This window comes from Salmo trutta, chromosome 7 (genome assembly GCF_901001165.1).
Source record: "Salmo trutta chromosome 7, fSalTru1.1, whole genome shotgun sequence".
Lineage (NCBI taxonomy): Eukaryota > Metazoa > Chordata > Actinopteri > Salmoniformes > Salmonidae > Salmo > Salmo trutta.
The window spans coordinates 14,878,411-14,900,647 of NC_042963.1; the positions used below are offsets into that span (position 1 = coordinate 14,878,411).

General features: G+C 42.6%; 1 protein-coding gene across 1 annotated transcript in view; it reads left to right on the top strand.

Annotated features, from left to right (window-relative positions):
* LOC115196997 (RNA-binding Raly-like protein) overlaps positions 1–22,237 on the top strand; it is a 57,241-nt gene that overhangs the window by 8,596 nt on the left and 26,408 nt on the right. Inside the window, exon 3 of the mRNA XM_029758100.1 lies at positions 20,027–20,077. Coding sequence (XP_029613960.1) covers positions 20,027–20,077 — 51 coding nt within the window. The remainder of the gene's footprint in view (positions 1–20,026; positions 20,078–22,237) is intronic.

Genomic DNA, 22,237 nt, shown 5'->3' on the forward strand with positions numbered 1-22,237 from the left:
CTGGGGGCAGTCCAGGATCCAGTTGCAGAGGGAGGTGTTTAGTCCCAGGGTCCTTAGCTTAGTGATGAGCTTTGAGGGAACTATGGTGTTGAATGCTGAGCTGTAGTCAACGAACAGCATTCTCATGTAGGTGTTCCTTTTGTCCAGGTGGGAATCGAGATTGCATCCTCTGTGGATCTGTTGGGGTGGTATGCAAGTTGTTGTGGGTCTAGGGTTTCTGGGATGATGTTGTTGATGTGAACCATGACCAGCTTTTCAAAGCATTTCATGGCTACCGACGTGAGTGCTACTAGGTGGGAGTCATTTAGGCAGGTTACCTTGGCGTTCTTGGGCACAGGGACTATGGTGTTCTGCTTGAAATATGTAAGTATTACAGACTCTGTCAGGGAGAGGTTGAAAATGTACGCGAGTACGCGTCCTGGTAAACAGTCAGCCCTGCGGCCTTGTGAATGTTGACCTGTTTGAAGGTCTTACTAACATCAGCTATGGAGAGCATGATCACACAGTCGTCTGGAATGGCTGGTGCTCTCATGCATGGTTCAGTGTTGCTTGCCTCGAAGTGAGCATAGAAGGCATTTAACTTGTCTGGTAGGCTCACATCACTGGACAGTCCTGTAGATTAGCATCCGCTTTGTACGTGTCTCTGTGAGTGGAGTAAAGGTGATCTATATTTTTCCTCTGGTTGCACATGTGACATGCTGGTAGAAATTAGGTGAAACGGATAAAAAATGTCCTGCATTAAACATCATGTATTAGGTAGAATCAAATAAAAGATTCAAGTGAAGTCAAATTTTTAAGTGCATCATCACAGTCTCAATACACTTTACAGAGAGAATTTTTAACTGACCTGTTCCATCCATCTCTCCATTCCTCCCTCCCTGTTTGTCTGCACCTTGGCTCCCCCCTCCTCCTCCCCTCCTCTCCCTTCCTCCTCCTCGTCCCCTCCTCTCTCCTTCTCTCTTCTCCTCCTCCCATTCCCTCCTACTTTCCTACTCCTCTCCTCTCCCCTCCTCCTACATACCTGCACCTCTACTGCAGGCTGCCATGCTCCATAAAGAGCACTTACCTCTGTGGGAACCTGACCAGCCTGCAGATAAACTAACAAACAAACACAGACACACACACACAAACACACACACAAGGTGAGTGCTTAAATAAACTCACTCTTCCAGCGGCATTTGCATTTTAGTGAAGTAAAACAAACATATTTTTCTATTTTAATTGCATTTACTTGATAATTATTATAATTATTTTACCTTCTCTGGTTGTTATAATAGGGGCCTGTCATAAGTGTGTTTTGCCCTGCAACAGTCTGGTCTCGCACCTCATCTCTTCCGTTCCTCAGATCAACTCATCAGAGAGTAAACAGTCTGGTCTCGCGCCTCCTCTCTTCTGTTCCTCAGATCAACTCATCAGAGAGTAAACAGTCTGGTCTCGCGCCTCATCTCTTCTGTTCCTCAGATCAACTCATCAGAGAGTAAACAGTCTGGTCTCGCGCCTCATCTCTTCTGTTCCTCAGATCAACTCATCAGAGAGTAAACAGTCTGGTCTCGCACCTCATCTCTTCTGTTCCTCAGATCAACTCATCAGAGAGTTAACAGTCTGGTCTCGCACCTCATCTCTTCTGTTCCTCAGATCAACTCATCAGAGAGTTAACAGTCTGGTCTCGCACCTCATCTCTTCTGTTCCTCAGATCAACTCATCAGAGAGTAAACAGTCTGGTCTCATGCCTCCTCTCTTCTGTTCCTCAGATAAACTCATCAGAGAGTTAAACTGCAACATTTGACTTCAAAGTATTTTTCGGTCTAGACAGACAGCAATTTCTGATACTCCGTGATATATTCTGATCAACTGGCTTGTTCTTGTGTCAGGAAACGAAATACCACATTAATCAGATAACATACTGTACCTGTCCGTTACAACAGATCAAATATTTTTGACCAAATTTGTAGTTACCGCGTCTTGACTTTGTAGAGCAGAGTTGTTGTATGGACTTTCAGTCTGCATTTTAAATTGCCTCTCACTGGACTCTCTTTCATATTTTACATAGAGGCTTTTAAAAAAGACATTTTGCATCCATATGCACTAGTTTGACACTTCAGTTCAGAAGCAAAGATGAGAGGACTTGGTCTCCCAGGTGGCTCACTGTACTGTGAGGGTGTTTTTTTTGCTGTGTGTATGTGTGTTAGATGTGTGTGTGTTATGTGTGTGTGTGTGTGTGCGTTTGTGCTTGTTTGTGTGTGCGTCAGTGTAAGATTGGGCATAGCCCAGGGCTTTTTGGCTCAGTCATATCTGTCTAGACTATGCACAATATAATGCTAGTTGTGATACATACATACTCTCTTTTACAATGACTTTGGCATGCTCATTTTCTACCTCTTTACATCCAACAACCCCACTTGGGGTACTGATATTCGGGGGCCCTCCCCCCCCAAAAAAATATATCAGCTCATGTGTTATAATTTTTACCCCTTTTCATGATACCCAATTGGTAGTTACAGTCTTGTCCCATTGTTGCAACTCCCGTATTGACTCGAGAGAGAGGCGAAGGTCAAGAGTCCTCCTAAACACAACCCCGCCAAGCCGCAGTGCTTCTTGACACACTGCTCACTTAACCCAGCTGCACAAATGTGTAGGAGGAAACACCGTACAGCTGGCAACCAAAGGAGTCACTAAAGCGCAATGGGACATGGACATGTCGGCCGGCCAAACCCTCCCCTAATCCAGACAATGCTGGGCCAATTGTGTGCCGCCTCATGGGTATCCCAGTTGCAGCCAGCTGTTGTGACACTTGTAGCACTGCGAGGCAGTGCCTTAGAACGCTACGCCACTTGGGAGGCCTCAGCCTAAGGCCAAGAGAACATTTTGCCGTTTTAAAGCAAATTTTCTGCTATTCTACACATTTTTGCCATGAGGCTGAGAGACAATTGCGCAGTTTTAAAGCAAATTTACAGCAATTCTACACATTTTGCTATCATATGCTACCTGGAGGTTGGGGGCCCCGGAGCAAGTGCCCTGTGGGCCTGTTTGGTAATCCGGACCTGAGTCTATGCTACCAAACATTCCACTCAGTCGCTTCTCTAAGTGTATTCCTAGAACCAACCTCCCCAGACATTAGGTAACCAGATCATCAAATGTGAAGTGACAGCCATGAACCATGGCATGTTATCAGTGGAGGAGGTAACACTCAGAGCACAGCAGAACACCCAGAAGGCTGAGTGTGTTATGCTTCTCAGTCTGGCGTTGGTCTCCATGCCTCAGAGAACCTCAGTCTCATCCCAGTTAGATCCTCCATAACACCCAACCCACTCTCAGGAGGGTCACTAGACTGGAGCACAAGAGTACTAACCCATTCCTCTTTATAGTCTCCCTCCCTGCATTCTAGTGAGTGCATTAAAAACACAATTCCAATTCCTCTCTGCCTTGGCTCTCGTTTCCTCCATAATGCTCCTCCATTCACAGTCACGTAGCGCAAGACTTCTTCCCATAATTTCCCCCATAAACACTCAAAAGGCAAGCATCAAGAACCCAGGAAGCTGATACATATTTCATAGGAACTCCTCATGAGGCCGGAAGAATGGAGAGCAATAGGACCAATCCACATACAGAGTAGAGTTCTACAGATGTAGGATCTTAATTTGATCACCCTGTTAAAACGTGTTGTGTATTTGAGGTTTAAAAAGGCTTCTGAGGTTAGTAATTTCCACTTTGAAAATCCACTTTGAAATTGTCTTGATTTTTTCTTATGAAAAACATAATAATTCACATTTCCTTTTGCTGCAGGATTACTTTCCTGCTGTAGAAAACTGACTCAAATTATTATCCTACATGTGTATTGCTGCAAATGTTGAATACTGATCATTATCTCTATAATGACTTGTGAGTACTTTCTCTCTCTTAGGGTTTAGTGGATGGAGAAGAAAAGGCACTGTCAGTTATCCGATTTGTACACTATACAGCACTCTACCCAATAGTCATGTGTTGTGTTTGTCTGAGCTAGGGGGGAACAGTGCTGTAAACTCCATAATAGTGCTGATTTGGTACCAAGGAAGCTATCTACTGTCTGTGGATTGTGCAGCTTCAGGGTTAGCCACAGAAATTAGGCCAATTTGCTCTCCTCCCCTGCTAAAATAATTCACTCTACCTGGGCAATGTCTCCTCCTTCGGCTTGGCTTTGGGGTATCTTGGAAGGTTGAATGATAGTACTGTAATGGATTCAAAACACTTACTTCAGCAATTGCCATGCAGGGTGACGTTGCTATTTTTATTTTATGATATGATAGACATGGCTTCATTTTGGGGGGGGGGGGGGGGTCCTGAGTGACGCAGCAGTCAAAAGTACCCCATAGGACGGTGCACAATTGGCACAGTGCCGTACGGGGTAGGGGAGGATTTGGCCAGGAGGGCTTTCCTTGGCTCATCGCGCTTTAATAACTCCTTGTTGCGCCTGCAAGCTAACCAAGGTTGTAATTGGGGAGAAAATGGGTTACAAAAAAATATGATTGTAGTCATACCACCCTGAACACATTTGGTAGCTAAGCAGGGTCGGGCCTGGTTAGAATTTGGATGGGTGACCACCTGGGAATACCAGGTGCTGTAAGATCTAAAAAAAAAAAAGTAATTTTTTTATGATTGACATGGTTTTTCTTCTAAATACTGATTAATCTATGTCAGAGAGTACACATTTGAATTGTAACCATTGTATGGGATCGGCCTAAACACTGATAATAACCCAAGACCTCACCACCGTGGTTACAAAACTGAAAGACACAAAAAGAAGCAGTAGTCGTTTGGCTGTATAATTTGCTTCCAATGAACAAAATGTCAAACAATATCTATTTTCTTCGACTCATATTCCCATACATCACAGTTGAATCTCTTTGTGAAGGTTGTGTACTGTCCCATTCTGTCTCTGCCTCATCTGTCTCTGTAGTGCTCTCCAAACCCCCCTGTCTTACTCCGGAGCTATCTGACTAAAGAGCTGTCCCGATGGGGAGCCCAAACATGTCACCTGCAATGGATCTCTTCCCCTCCATCCTCTGGAGTCACTCACAATTAGTCAGACATAATGCAATCAATCTAAAGGGCTTCTGCTTCCTGCTTCCTGCTTCCTGCCACTGTTAAATGAATCTGTCAGAGGAGCCTTGCTAGCCCCGGAGACCAAGGGCTTCTTCTTCGTCTTCTTCGTATTCTTCATTGTGCTTGTACACACACAACAAAAACACACGCAAGTGTGTGCACGTAGACTTGCAGTAAACATGCCGCACGGACGGACGGACGGACGCACGCACGCACGCACGCACGCACGCACGCACGCACGCCCTCACACACACACACACACACACACACACACACACACACACACACACACACACACACACACACACACACACACACACACACACACACACACACACACACAGTAACCTTCTGTTCATCCAATGCCAGGTCTTTAGCCTGCCCGGCTCAGTCCCAGTGCAGTAGTAAGAGGCAGGCCACGACCTCGCACATAACTAGTCTGTGGTAGCATTGCAGTGGGATCATTCTATATCAGTCTAGCAATGCCACTTAGAAAAAGACTAGACAACAGGTGGGAGTCATGGCTTTGTTTTTTTATGTGATGATGAAGACATGGATTATCCACAGTAAGCAAATGTGGCATCAGTGTATCGTAATAGCGGTTGGCAGGTTATCTAGGTAATCACACAGTACTTTCAGGGATCAACTCGTGATAATGTCAATGCTATTTTCTTTTGGTGGAGGGCATACTTGTATTATGAATCATGCAAAATTCTATTTCCTTAATCTCGTGGGAACAATTTGTCTTGTTGACTGTCTTCAAAACATAAATATCCTTTGTAGTATCGCAAAGTATTTGTCAAGATTCCAATTATTGGGAGAAAAATACTCTATGTCTGGTTCCTTTTCTCTTTGAAAGAACATTGGGTGCAGAATTTGGGTGCACTGATACAGAAAAGACAAACACCTAGGCTGTCACAGTAGACCATCATTCCACATTGCATATTGCACAATTACAGTAATGGGAAAAAAAATAAATGAGATTGCTCGCTACGCAGCCAGTGAGGACTGTGCTTGCCGCTGGCCTTTCAAAGCTCTAGAGAGCTGCCCTTTCACTTTAAGAGAGTGCAACATCCATTTGATCTGAGTTACAGCCCAGCTCCCCAGTTCTATAAAAGCAAATAGAGCCAGCGTTTTAAAGATCAGCCCAGCAGAGATGGAGAGATAATATGGAGCTCAGAGGCTTTACAGGCTGTTTTAGAGTAAAAGTCCCTACACTGTTGTTTTGATCACACTGTGCCTGATATACCCATAAACTCACCCCATATTTTACACCTTCTCCAATTGAGCAGAGGAGGGAGGCTAGTGTTTCTAAGTACTGAGTCCTGTTATCTGACTTTAATACTTAAATGTTCATCCATATTGAGTGCTTCATCTATAGTGATAAAAGAGAATTAACTCTATCCTGTTTATTTACTGACTCTGCCCTTGCACAGCACATGAGCCCCATGCATTAGAGCTAATAGTGCCAACTGCGACATCACAGAAAGGTACACTGGAGTGGAACTACCTCTCCCTTCTTCCTCTGTGTGATCGACTGATGATACCCTTGAGTGTGTCATTTGGGTTGTTTTTCAACAGGGGCACAGGTTTTACTTCAGGTTTTGGCTGTGTTGAAAGTCTCCGACAGCTTCACGGAATTCACAGCAGGCTGAAGGCCTCAGGGCATCTACAACCAAATTTGCTTAAAGAGAGATTTTAATTGGCTCAACGGTGGAAAAGTTCCATATGATCAAAGCGTATGTTTGGGGGTTTCAGTTTGAAACTGTGCCTTGATCTGTTTGGCTATGTTCACAGTAGGCTACGTTGTGTTCTGCACACCTATGTTTGTGTTTTATATCTTCTGTATTTTTCTCTTTCGTTCCAGTGTTCAATGTGATTGTAATTGCCCTGTAACACAGAGACAAAGCAAGAGAGGGAGGGAAGGAAGGGAGGAAGGGAGGAAGGGAGGGAGGAAGGGAGGAAGGGAGGGAGGAAGGAAGGAAGGAAGGGAGGAAGGAAGGAAGGAAGGGAGGAAGGAAGGAAGGAAGGAAGGAAGGAAGGAAGGAAGGAAGGAAGGAAGGAAGGAAGGAAGGAAGGAAGGAAGGAAGGAAGGAAGGAAGGAAGGGGGGGAGAGAGAGATGGAACTGTAATTATGTCTTTGTCCTTCATCTCCTGCTAAGATGTGCGTTTAATAGGAAAAGATGAATCAGCACTTCCTTTGAACAGAAAAATAACAGGTTAATAATTATGCAATGTAAAACTCCAACCATTAAACCTCCCCGTCTCTCATAGAGACAATACATTCAGTATGGTAAGCTTTGCTTTACCAGCAAAGAACAAACGAAAGATGGGAACAAATAACAAGGCAGCAAACAAAAGGTTATGACACATACAGGTGTTTTGCATTTAAAGATCCCCTTGCTCCATCAACAGAGGGATTATTGAAAGAACATTCTGGAGCAGTTAATGCTACATTGTTGATGAAATCACTAATACTGCCATACAATCTCAGTACCAACAATTTACCTCACAACTTGTATGTTGGGGTTGCCAGATTCAGCCTTTGCATAAGGTTTGTTGTATAAGACACAGTGGCATCCTCCTGTATTTGAGCCTCTGCCAGTCTGCCTGCATGGCCGCTCGTCGCTGTATGTCTGTCGTAATTCAGCTTCAATCGGGGCCGCCCTTCGATTTGAGACGAGCTGAAGTGGCAGGAAATCAGCTCCTCGGCCCATTAACCCTGGTCACGCTGCAGCCAAGCTGATTTATTACACAGCAGCACACTTCTGAGGGCTCAACATTAAATCAGGATACATCTATCTGGGGGAGGGAAGAAGGAAGGGAGGGAAGGAAGGCAATGTGACATGTCTGGATTTTAACCTTTATTTAAGGATTTTTCATCAACTGTCTCCTCGTTTTATGGCAGATGGTCCAGCACCATCCTCAGACAATAGCTTTAATTTTTGGTGCAATTCTCATTTCTGGATAAGGCTTAAAATACAGGATCAAATCTTGCTATGTCACATGATTGCGCAAAACACAGGGCCCTTCTCGTCTCATTCTATCTTTCTGTGTAGTGTACACTAGCTAATAGCTTATGTACCTCTGAGTACTCCTTACCATGGCCAGGGTTGGGGAGTAACTGATTACATGTAATCTGATTACAAAAAATGTTTCCAACTGTAATCAGTTACGTTAAATTACAGATACTTTTGAAAAACTAGATGATTACTTACTTCTAGGATTACTTTTAAATTCATAAAGGATGTTTGCAGAAATAATACATTATGACACTTTCTGTTTTCTCAATGACATTCAGTTCAGCATTGAAAAAAAACCTGGGTTTAAGTTTGTTCCACCTGAGCGAGTCTGACCACAAGTCAGAGACTACAAGGATGACACAAAATGTTACGTTATTGATTACAATTTGGACAGGTAACTAGTAACTGTAACAGATTACATTTAGAAAGTAACCTATCCAACCCTGACCATGGCTTACCTACAGTATGTCGACCACCTTACTTCACTTCTGCATACCTTACCTTAGCTTACCTCCGTACCATACAGTTTTACCTCAGTTTACCTCAGCTTTATCATTGCGTTTTCTACCTTGGTTTACCTCTGCTCTATGTACTGAGCTTCAAACAGCTTACCTGCAGGAGGTATTTGTCTGGATGAAGCACTAAAGATAAACAGGATTGTTAATCTCCACTGCAGCTGGTCAAACCAGAGAAAACAGAGAAAAAGAAACAGATCAATTTGCCTCCCAGAATAAATTCCTTTATTAATACTAATAATGTTTCACTGTAAAGGCCTTTATCCCTGGTAGCCTATCATTTATTATATGCAGTGCTGTGCAATACAATATTTTACACATGGGAACAACAAATCGCTGCCCTAATGAACCCATATGAGATGGTGGGAGTGTTACTCTTCACTGTTATTATAGATCAGTGGGACTAAACAGCCCAATAAATAGTAAATGCATGGGGAACATAGAGACACTACAGGGCAAGTGCGTATAAAGTTTAATTATCAATGCCATAATATCTACCATAACAAAGATGCAGTCAGGAGGTACAGATGTAGAATCTTAATTTGATCACTCTTTTGTTGCTGACAATTTTCCTGCAAAGCGGGAAATGTAAAGTGGTAGTGTGTTTGAGTTTTAAAAATGATTCTGAAGTTTGTAACTTCCACTTAGACATTTCAGACTTGATTTACCCTAATGGAAAATGTATCAACCTCTACAACAAAATGTCAAAGAATTATAATCCACATAATAACTCACATGTCCTATTGCTGCAGGATAATTTTTCTGCTGTAGTGAACTGGCTCAAATTAAGATCCTACATCTGTAGCTTTGTTGTTGTCCACAGACAGATCAATAGTAATAGTTAAATGCTTGGTTATACACAACTCAATATGAATGGTTCGCTGCACCACTCAATAGTAAATGGTGAGGAGTTTGGCAGTACCCAAAATCAATAACACAGTTAAATGCTGATTAATACCCATTAAAGCTGATGAAGATGAATGGAGCAGTCATGCAGGGCTTTTAATGAGCAGACAGCAGGACTGGAGCTTTCGTCTTTGGCTTTCAAAAGTACTGGAGCTATATATCATTTTAGCTTACAAGGCCCTGTGTGCAGTGGTGGTGGAGGGGTGCTGTTTTGAGCTTTGAGGCTAATACCGATAAGCTCTCTCTCTCTCTCTCTCTCTCTCTCTCTCTCTCTGGTCATCTCACTCACTCTCTCTCTCTCCCTCTCTCTTGGGTTGAGGTGGAACGCAATGCATTTTTTATGAGGGTGTGGGGGGTTGGGGGTGGGGATAATGTGTTTTTAGTATAATGTCTCATTAGTTAAACTAAGACAAAAATCATAGTCTCTAGTTAGGTTTCCATCCAAAAGGCAACAGATTTTCATGCAAATATTCTAAAATCTGCATTTTCCCAGCAGTGGTATTTCCACTAAACAGACTTGTTGTGGATAAAAATCAGTGTGTGATCACATAGTGCACGCAAAATTTCCTTTTCGCTTAAGTTTTCATGCACCAAATACAAATCTAAAGTTAAATGTTCCACTGCATTGTGTTAAATAGCCATTGTGCTTACTCTGGTCTTGGCCCATGTGCTCTAGCCAACAGCTCGCAGATGCAGTGCGGGTAGGCTGTGCGGGTAATCTAGTCTTCAAAAGGAGATTATTATGGATAAGAGCAAGTCAAGCATCGATCATCATGTCACCAGAATCAGACCCTCGATATTTATTGGAAAAGAGCATTAAGATCTGTCACGTCCTGACCAGTATAAGGGTTATTTGTTATTGTAGTTTGGTCAGGACGTGGCAGAGGATATTTTGTTTATGTGGTTCGGGGTGGTGTTTTATGTAGTAGGGTGTTTGATTTATTATTTCCGGGTTTTGGTTTTTGTTCTATGTTTTGTATTTCTATGTTCCTTCTGGTTTGGGGTATTTCTATGTGTAGGTTAATGGGGGGGGGGGGGGGTTGGACTCTCAATTGGAGGCAGGTGCTTTCTTGTTGCCTCTGATTGAGAGTCCTATATATGGGTAATTGTTTGGTGTAGTGTTGTGGGAGATTGTTTCTTGTTTTGCCTGTGTGAGTGTGACATTACTGTTTTGTTGTTTGTGTTTCTTCTTTTTATTTATTTTTTATTTTGGTGTTCTCTTTATTATTCCTGCTGTGTTTTGGTCATCCATTCCCGACGACAACCGTTACAGAATCTCCCACCACAACAAGACCAAGCAGCGGAAGAAGGAGAGGAGGAACGCTGAGAAAATGGACTTTGATATGGACGATCGTGAGAAGTGGACGTGGAAGGAGATTATGGCCGGAGAAGGTCCATGGAGGAAGTGGAGCGATGACAGGGAACGCTACAGGGGAACACGACTGGCGTTTAAGCCCGAGAGGCAGCCCCAATAATTTTTTTGGGGGGGGCACACGGGTAGTTTGGCTGGGCGAGGATTGAGCCCCAGGCCAAATCCCCGTACCTTTTCTGGGCAACCAGTGACTGGACAGATCCTGTGCTTCGGGGTAATGGGTACTGTGGCCAGGCCAAGTATTTTTAGGCCGGTACGCGCAATACCAGCGCCCCGCATTTGCCAGGGGGAAGTGGGCATCCAGACAGTAAGAGCGATGCCAGTTCTGCGCTCGAGACCGCCAGTACGCCTCTACGGTCCAGTGCGTCAGCCCAGTCCGACTCGTCCTGTTCCCACTCCCCGCACTAGCCCTGAGGTGCGTGTTCCCAGGCTGATACCTCCAGTACCAGCACCACGCATCAGGCTTCCAGTGCGTCAACCCAGTCCGACTCGGCCTGTTCCCGCTCCCCGCACTAGCCCTGAGGTGCGTGTCCCCAGACTGGCACATCCAGTACCACGGATCAGGCTTCCAGTGCGTCAGCCCAGCCTCGAGAGTTCGGCACCAGTGTGCAGTCCAGAGTATCCGGCACCAGTGTGCAGTCCAGAGTATCCGGCACCAGTGTGCAGTCCAGAGTATCCGGCAACAGTGTCTAGTCCGGAACCAAGGGAGTCTGCCTGCGACCCGGAACCGAGGGGGTCGGCCTGCAACCCGGGACCGAGGGAATCTGCCTGTGGCCCAGAACCGGGTGAGTCTGCCTATGACCCGGAACCAAGGGAGTCTATCAGCAACCCGGAACTGAGTAAGTCTGACGATCCGGAACTAAATATGATTAACTGTGTATCAAATGAGTTTGCCTACGATCCGGAACGATGGGAGTCTTCCTACGGCCCGAAACTGAGCAAGTCTGTCTGCATTCTGGAGGACAGTAGGCCGGCGCCAGTACCACCTCCTGTATAGGTGGGTTGGGGAGGGGGGGTGTAGCACAAGTGACGGCAGCCACCCTCCCTTCCCTCCCTTTAGTTTAGGGGGATTTTCTGTTGTTGTTTTTTTTGTTGTTTATTTATGAGGTGCATCCGGGGTCTGCACCTTTAGGGGGGGGGGGGGTACTGTCACGTCCTGACCAGTATAAGGGTTATTTGTTATTTTAGTTTGGTCAGGATGTGGCAGAGGGTATTTTGTTTGTGGTTCGGGGTGGTGTTTTATGTAGTAGGGTGTTTGATTTATTATTTCTGGGTTTTGGTTTATGTTCTATGTTTTGTATTTCTATGTTCCTTCTGGTTTGGGGTATTTCTATGTGTAGGTTAATGGGGGGGGGGGGGGTTGGACTCTCAATTGGAGGCAGGTGCTTTCTCATTGCCTCTGAGTCCTATATATGGGTAATTGTTTGGTGTTGTGTTGTGGGAGATTGTTTCTTGTTTTGCCTGTGTGAGCCTGACAAGACTGTTTTGTTGTTCGTGTGTTCTTTTTTTTTGTTCTTTTGGTGTTCTCTTTATTTTAAAATAAATACAAGATGAGCATCCACATTCCTGCTGCGATTTGGTCCTCCATTCCCGACGACAACCGTTACAAAGATCACTGTGTACTTTCACCACCCTGTGAAGTTTCTTCATAAGTGGTTTCATCTGTAGCCTAATAAACTGCATGGGTTCCCGAATCATAGTGGGATGACCAAACATCATATCATTGCTTGACTCATTGCTTGACTCTTATGAAGGTTATTATATAAATATGTGAGCATAAAGGTATTTCCACAGCCATTTCTCATATAATTCCTTTTACCGACAAAGATCCCAGCTTGTCGAACGAAGAAATTGTCTGCATTTATAAAATTGTACTATTTCAAAAACTTTAGACCACATCAACAAGATTGCTAGCCAAAATTGTCTTAGCCTTTAGCCGTTGTCGTAGAGATGTATTATGTTTACCCTAGTTGTTTGCTAGCTCAATTGAAATGTAGTTAAGTAGCCTGTTATCGTCTTGCTAGCTAATAAGCACAGTTGAAGTCGGAGATTTACATACATGTTAGCCAAATACATTTAAACTCAGTTTTTCATCATTCCTGACATTTAATCCATGTAAAAATTCCCTGTCTTAGGTCAGTTAGGAACACCACTTTATTTTAAGAATGTGAAATGTCAGAATAATAGAGAGAATTATTTATTTCAGCTTATTTCTTTCTTCACATTCTGTGGGTCAGACGTTTACATATACTCAATTAGTATTTGGTAGCATTGCCTTTAAATTGTTTAACTTGGGTCAAACGTTTTGGGTAGCCTTCCACAAGCTTCCCACAATAAGTTGACAGAGCTGGTGTAACTGAGTCAGGTTTGTAGGGTTCCTTGCTTGCACACGCTTTTTCAGTTCTGCCCACAAATTGTCTGTAGGATTGAGGTCAGGGCTTTGTGATGGCCACTCCAATACCTTGACTTTATTGTCCTTAAGCCATTTTGCCACAACTTTGGAAGTATACTTGTGGTCATTGTCCATTTGGAAGACCCATTTGCGACCAAGCTTTAACTTCCTGACTGATGTCTTGATGTTGCATCAATATATCCACATAATTTAGCTTCCTCATGATGCCATCTATTTTGTGATGTGCACCAGTCTCTCCTGCAGCAAAGCACCCCCACAACATGATGCTGCCACCCCTGTGCTTCTGGGTAGGGATGGTGTTCTTCGGCTTGCAAGCATCCCCCTTTTTCCTCCAAACATAACGATGGTCATTATGGCCAAACAGTTCTATTTTTGTTGTTTCATCAGACCAGAGGGCATTTCTCCAAAAAGTACGATCTTTGTCCCCATGTGCAGTTGCAAACCGTAGTCTGGCTTTTTTATGGCGATTTTGGAGCAGTGGCTTCTTTCTTGCTGAGCGGCCTTTCAGGTTATGTCGATTATAGGACTCGTTTTACTGTGGATATAGAAACTTTTGTACTTGTTTCCTCCAGCATCTTCACAAGGTCCTTTGCTGTTGTTCTGGGATTGATTTGCACTTTTCGCAACAAAGTACGTTCATCTCTAGGAGACAGAACGCGTCTCCTTCATGAGCGGTATGACGGCTGCGTGGTCCCATGGTGTTTATACTTGCGTACTATTGTTTGTACAGATGAACGTGGTACCTTCAGGCATTTGGAAATTACTCCCAAGGATGAACCAGACTTGTGCAGGTCTACAATTCTTTTTCTGGGGTCTTGGCTGATTTCTTTTGATTTTCCCATGATGTCAAGCAAAAAGGCACTGAGTTTGAAGGTGGACCTTGAAATATATCAGAAATACATCAGAAGCTTCTAAAGCCATTACATAATTTTCTGGAATTTTCCAAGCTATTTAAAGGCACAGTCAACTTAGTGTATGTAAACTTCTGCCCCACTGGAATTGTGATAGTGAATTATAAGTGAAATAATCTGTCTGTAAACAATTGTTGGAAAAATGACTTGTGTCATGTCCAAGTAGATGCCAAACTATAGTTTGTTAACAAGAAATTTGTGCAGTGGTTGAAAAACGAATTTTAATGACTCCAACCTAAGTGTATGTAAACTTCTGACTTCAACTGTATGTGTTTGTTTACAAATGTACAGTATGTTCATATTAGTATACTTACCCATTCTACTTTCCTCTTTTGACCTGTTGCCATGGTGGCCCTCGACATAATAAGGCCATTGTTGGTAAGATAAAAATTGGTTCTCAAATGTTTTTGTGTTGTCTTATGTGACCTCTGTTAGCAGATGATTAACAATGGCTTATAATTGGTGGTCGGTTGTGCTTGTCTTTATTTTCTAAAAGGTTACGTGGTGGAGTAATGTGGCTGCAACAAAAAAGATGATCTGAAGATAGTTCAGTCCTAGTTGAATGAAGACAAGGCCTCAAAGGGATTAACAAAAAAGTATAAAGATATAATTAAATAATGTATACATTTAATAAAATACAAAAATTGTAATTAAGTTTGTATAAGCATATAATTTATTGTTTGATAATGTAACTACATTTAGAAACTTGAGGAAATAATATGTGCACTAGTCTTGTAGTGACATAGTAGTGAAATAAGCGGTCAGTAGTGAATTCTGAATAGACAAACAGTGGTAAATGTGTCTTTTTTCAATAGTAAATCGAAAGGGTTTATGTATGGGTTAAAAGGATTAAAAGCAATTCAGTAGTGGTCAGTAGTGACACAACACTACACACACAGATGGCAGTAGTAACTCAATAGGGGTTGAGTAGGCATACAACAGTAATGTGTAAGCATTGTGTAGTAATTCAATAGAGAACATATAGGAATGTGTAGGTTTTAAGTAGTAAATATCAGTAGTTACACAGTAGTCATTAAGGAAGAATTATGTAGTGATATGAGTAGGGAATATGTATTGTTCACAAGTAGAGAAACGGCCCAATTTATCACTCATTACTACTTAAATTACTACATAAATCACTATTGGTTTACTACACATCTCAATAGCAACAAAGTAGTAAAGCCAGTAGGTTTGGTGTAAATCTTGTCTAGTAGCGATGAGTAGTAATTCAGTAGCAGTGGCAGTCGGTGCTGTTTAAGATTAGGGAAGACCAACAACAAAAAATTATGAGCATGGCCTTATTTCTATTGAAGCATATTGGATGACTGTCATTCATATCCCATTCACACAGCTCAATGTAGTATTGATAGGTTTATGCTACTTCATGATACACAAATTTTCCCAATACCCATCATGAGGTTGCTACAAATAAAAGTTTATAACAGGTCGAGAGACAAATTGGAGTAACCAAGGTGACAGACAGTGACACATTCAGAGACCTTGCACACTCTTGCCTGCATCTAGCTGATCTAGGGTGTAATCATTAGTCCAAACCGTTGCAAACGGGAGTTTCTATCGAACAAATTCAGGTAGATTTATCCCTGTTTTGTTCCCTTTGCTTCCGTTTAAGAAACATTTTTCAACAGAATTGGCGGAATGATCATCCACACACACAGTTCACTTTCATAGCATCCACATACAAAAAGCATCATCACTTTGCTTGTTGTATAATTCCTTCTTGCATCTACACAATCACTTCCTTCTTACCTTTTCCCTTCGCTTGGGGTCTTCAGTGCGTAACACAACAGCTGTCTGTGACCATAACCGCTAACCGCTACACACAGCCTACATCGTTGTCAATGTCACCATATTAGCTAACGTCATAGTAAACATAGCTCCTAGAACTAAAGCATTAGTTAACCCGTTACAATCATGCAGCGCAGTGTACAGCAAACAGTTTAACAGTTCCACTGGCAGCCCCGGTGGCAATAAATTAATACACCCGAAAGCTTACCTTGACTTGGAAGAGTTCCAGTGTTGGATAGCCTTAGCCAGCTAGCTACATAAATAGCATTCCTCTCTGCTGGAGCCAGGTGTTTGAGTAGGCTAAATAAGCTAGATGTATTAGCTAGCTAAGTGAAATTTGCACAAAATACAATATAGAAATACAATCTCTCTCTTTCGGCTGCTTCTCCTTAATTTGTGAAGAAATTAATTTGTTCAAAACTTTAACTATTTCCTTTCTCTCTCTTTGAGTCAACTACTCACCACATTTTATGCCCTGCAGTGCTAGCTAGCTGTAGCTTATGCTTTCAGTTCTAAACTGGTTCTCTGTATCAGATATGAAGGTAAGACCCAGATGCAGACCACGTCGAATAAACAATAGTTTAATATTCCAACAGGGGCAGGCAATAGATAGGTCAAGGCAGGCAGGGGTCAGTAAACCAGAGGTGGGGCAACGGTACCGGGTGGCAGGCAGGCTCAGGGTCAGGATCAGGGTAAGGCAGAGGTCGGTAATCCAGATGTGGGCAAAGGTACAGATCGGCAGGCAGAGTGGTCAGGCAGGCGGGCTCACAGTCATGACAGGTATGAGTCAAAACCAGGAGGGTGAGAAAAGAGAGACTGGAAAAAGCAGGAGCTGGGACACAAAATTATGGTTGACTTGAACAAACAAGACGAACTGGCAACAGACAAACAGAGAACACAGGTATAAGTACCCATGGGATAATGGGGAACATAGGCGACACCTGGAGGAGGGTGGAGACAAGCACAAGGACAGGTGAAACAGATTAGGGTGTGACACTCTGATCCTTTGATTGGGTGGACAACATGTCAGTTCATGCTGCAAGAGCTCTGATAGGTTGGAGGACGTCCTCCAGAAGTTGTCATAATGACTTTGGAAGTCTTTAGAAGGGGGTGAGAACCATGAGCCTCCTAGGTTTTGTGTTAAAGTCAATATACCCAGATGGCGACGGAAAATAGCTGTCCTCCAGCTACACCATAGACCTTCATTGCAAAACAGTGTGTTTTAATCAGTTAGTTGGTGACGTGAATATACACTGAACAAAAATATAAGCGCAACATCTAAAGTGTTAGTCCCATGTTTCATTAGCTGAAAGAAAATATCCCAGAAATGTACCATACACACCAAAAGCTTATTTCTCTCCAATGTTGTGCACAAATATGTTTAAATCCCTGTTAGTGAGAATTTCTCCTTTTCCAAGATAATGCATCCACCTGACAGGTGTGGCATTATTAAGAATCTGATTAAACAACATGATCATTACACTGGGTACACCTGTAAAAGGCCACTCTAAAATGTGCAGTTTTGTCACACAACACAATGCCACAGATGTCTTAGGTTTTGAGGAAGCCTGCAGTTGGCATGCTGACTGCAGGTATGTCCACCAGAGCTGTTTTCAGTGAATTGAATGTTCATTTCTCTACCATAAGCCGCCTCCAATGTCATTTTAAAGAATTTGGCAGTATGTCCAGCTGGCCTCACAACTGCAGACTATGTGTATGGCAGACCATGTGTATGGCGTCATGTGTGTGAGCGGTTTGCAGATGTCAAAGTTGTGAACATAGTGCCCCATGGTGACGGTAGGGTTATGGTATGGTCTTGGATGGAATGGAATTTTGATAACTAAAAGACAGATTGGAGTCTTTTCATTGTCATCTCTTTTCAGCAATAGCTGTTTGCTTTCCAAACAGTTTTTCCGCGATTGCTTTTTTAAACATTGCGATATGCCTTTTCACTGACAGTCGTAACTCAACAATCATATATTCTATTTGGAATTTGCAGCACTCGCTGCCCAAATTGCGGGACCTTCCGACTGTAGGCAATGCGATTTAAAACAATCCACAGCTTATTATTGTAAAGAAGCTAATGATCCTCTGTGGCCAAATCATGCTTTCTGGTGTAGTAGCCTTATTTTGAATGATTTTATTTATTTCTTATATACAGGAGTAAGCTAATTAGGCTAAGTCACTTTGGCAATTTAAATCAATTTACCTTAGGGAAAGCTTAGCTTCCCCTAGCCTTATGGACACACTGCCTACACGTTTTAATGTGGCAGAACACAACCAGTCATAATGTTTTCATCTTATTGTCAAACAATCACTTAACAAAGGCGCTCTTGTAGGCAACCCGGCACATTCGTTCACTCACAAAATACTTCAGCATCCAAACCCCAACAGTGCATTGGGCACCCGCTATTTGATGAATGGAAAGAGACATCAGTTACACCACACCTATTGTAATGACATTCTGCGATTGTCATTAGGCCAACACTTGTAGCCTGAATTAATGCATCCACTGTTGTTCATGCGTGCCTCAGTCTCAGCCACTCATCTCTGCCTTGTCTGTGAGTCTCTCAGCCACTCATCTCCACTCATCTCCAACTTGACAAAATGTAAGTGTTCTCCTCAAACCACAACGCAATTTGGAGCGTATGCTACCCTATTCCCAGTCAACTCGCACATTTTCCATGCGGCTGACATGTAGTAACGTTCAAAATTGGTGTAATAGCCTATAGTTTTTTGGGCATGTTGTATTAATTAGATAACGTTTTACCGGTATGGCGTATGCCCACTATTTCTTAGGGGGTATGGGCAGGCTTAAGCTATGGACAATGAACACAATTGCATTTTATCGATGGCAATTTGAATGCACAGAGATACCGTGAGGAGATCCTGAGGCCCATTGTCGTGCCATTCATCCGCCGCCATCACCTCATGTTTCAGCATGATAATGCCATGTCGCAAGGATCTGTACATCATTCCTGGAAACTGAAAATGTCCCAGTTCTAGGCCTGCATACTAAGATCAACAGATGTATATCTGTAGTCCTAGTCATGTGAAATCCATAGATTAGGGCCTAATGAATTCATTTGAATTGACTGATTTCCTTATATGAACTGTAAGTCAGTAAAATCTTTGAAATTGTTGCGTGTTGTGTTTATATTTTTGTTCAGTGTATTTAGTATAGTTTTATCTAAAAAGGACAACTTTTTTCGTTTCACTATAATAAAAAATACAAAAATTCACTGAGTAGGACGGTCCTCCCCTTCCTCCTCTGAGGAGCCTCTACTGTTCAGTAGAACTTTCATGAGTGCGGTGTGTATTGTGCACTTCACAGAGAGAGTCAAAGGCTGAGTCAAGGCTGGAGTTGATAGTTGCAGGTTTACATTCTATCCCATATCTGTGATACAGGGGAGTCCTGAAACCATTAAGTGTATCAATAGTCCACTTCTCACAGTGTAATAAAAATGTGCTGGGATTGTAACCCTAATCTTTTATTTCATGTCTGAAATGTGGTCTCTCGCCTGATATAGAAGAATGGCTCCTGACAGCAAAACTGCAAAGCATGACCGTTTCCCCTCCCTTTCTGCTTGACTTCCCTGGTTGAACACAGAGCCTGTTATTTGACCAGTCAGCTACAGCCCCTGTGATTTTGAAAACCATTCAACCAAAACTGTGATAACGGACAGGAAAGGTCCAAGAGGGGAGGGAGCACACTTCACTTTCCTGATGAGTGTGAAGAAGAAAGAGCGGCTTTGTCCCCAGAGTAACAGGGATTCCACAGGTCAAGACAAGATAATGACGATGTTAAAACATCTCACATCAGCCTTAAGTGTCTGTATCAATCTGTCTTCTCCATGGACAAGCCACCTATCCGTCTTCATTGACCCGTGTTCTATCCTTCCCCTTCTAACACCCATCATATCCCTCTCTCCCTCCAATTGACAGCTACTGTATCCTATTCCACTTTCCTTCTCTCTTATCATTTCCCTCTCTCTTCTCAGATCTGACTATGACCTGGAGTATGACAGCTATCCAGATTACCTCTACAACAGGTAGGCAGCTCTACTGTACCTACTCTCACCTACATATCTATATTGTAAGAGATTCTTGTTCTTTACTCTTATGAACAAGTAATTAACAAGCTCTGTTATGATCAAGTTTTCTTGTTTAGAACTCGTACTCAGATGTTATATGTAAATACCCACTGGGCAAAAACTGGTTGAATCAATGTGGTTTCCTTGTCAAATCAACCCCCCCCAAAATCAATGTGATGACGTTGAATCAACATGGAAAACTGATTGGATTTGCAAAAAGTCATCAACTTTTAACCTAAATCCAATGACATAGTGGCATTGTTTGTTGATTTCAAGTTGAATTCACATTAGTTGACAATTCAACCAAGTTTAAATCCAAATTAGACGTTGAATTGACATCTGTGCCCATTGGGTATGTTCTCTTGTGCTGCAAAGCCCCTTCTCAAAGTGAGTGCAATTCTCTAGTCTTCCCTCTCCTCCTCTTTGATTGCATGTGTCTCATGGACAGGCTTATCTCTGACTCCTGATTCATCTAAGAGGAGGAGTATGGCTGCTTGTGAAAGTCATGCCTGTTGGATATGATACCAGAGAATATACTGTACCACCCTAGTGTTAACTCCTTTTAAATCCCCTTGCCTGGTACAGCCCAAATGGCAACACAGCACAAAAGACACTTGCTTTGCTTCAGTAACTCTGTCTGTCTTTATTCTTCCACAAGTGATAACAGTGAGACTATGGTGAAGGGCCACAGGGAGGGAAATGCTGTGGTGTTCTGAGGGGAGTCTCAAATTGAGCCCATTCTTTGCATTGAGGCTCCACTTGAATAGCCTAATTAGCCAGGCTTTGATTGGCTGCAAGGAGTGGGCCCTCTGTGTCTGGTGCTGATAAAGAACGCTGCGGAGAGGAGATATAAGAGAAGAGTGTGCAGAAACTTCAAGGGGAGGGGGGCGTTCGAGCAGCGAAATGGGGACACTGAGAAAGCATCTATCTATATCAAAGAGCTGCTGATGCTTTGTTTGCAGGGACAGCATAGATAGTGTTTTATGAAATATGATATCATGTCCAGATATACACTACCTTTCAAAAGTTTGGGGTCACTTAGAAATGTCCTTATTTTTTAAAGAAAAGCTAGTTTTTTGTCCATTAAAATAACATACAATTGATCAGAAATACAGTGTAGACATTGTTAATGTTGTAAATGACAATTGTAGCTGGAAACGGTTGATTTTGAATGGAATAGCTACATAGGCGTACAGTGGTGTCACGGTTGTCGTAGGGTAAAGTGGACCAAGACGCAGTGGGGAAATGTGCACTCATCTTCTTTTTATTTAAATGGACAAAGAAGGTGAACCAAAATAAATACATACACAAAAAACACAACGACAAATAACAGGCCGGTACGGCAACAAAGCTATACCCAGGTCATTCTCCCACAATTACTAAAACAAACACATACCTATTTATAGAACCCTCAATCAGAGGCAACGAGAAAACACCTGCCTCCAATTGAAGGTTCAACCCACAATTAACTAAACATAGAAATACAAATAACTAGACTGAACATAGAAATACATAAACATAGAACAGTGCCCAATACCCAGAATACTAAATCAAACACCCTACAACTAACGCAACCAGCCCGAACCACATAAAACAAATACCCCCTGCCACGTCCTGACCAAACTACAATAACAAATAACCCCTATTACTGGTCAGGACGTGACAAGTGGCCCATTATCGGCAATCATCACTCCTGTGTTCCAATGGCATGTTGTGTTAGCTAATCCAAGTTTATAATTTTAAAAGGCTAATTGATCATTAGAAAACCATTTTGCAATTATGTTAGCACAGCTGAAAACTGTTGTCCCGATTTCGAGAAGCAATAAAACTGGCCTTTAGACTAGTTGAGTATCTAGAGCATCAGCATTTGTGGGTTCGATTACAGTGTCACGTCCTGGCCAGTATAAGGGTTAATTGGTATTGTAGTTTGGTCAGGACGTGGCAGAGGGTATTTGTTTTATGTGGTTCAGGGTGGTGTTTTGGGAAAAGGGCGTTTGATTTAGTATTTCCGGGTTTTTTGGTTTATGATCTATGTTTAGGTAATTCTATGTCTAGTCTAGGTAGTCTGTGTTTCTATGGTTGATTTATTGGGGTTGAGACTCTCAATTGAAGGCAGGT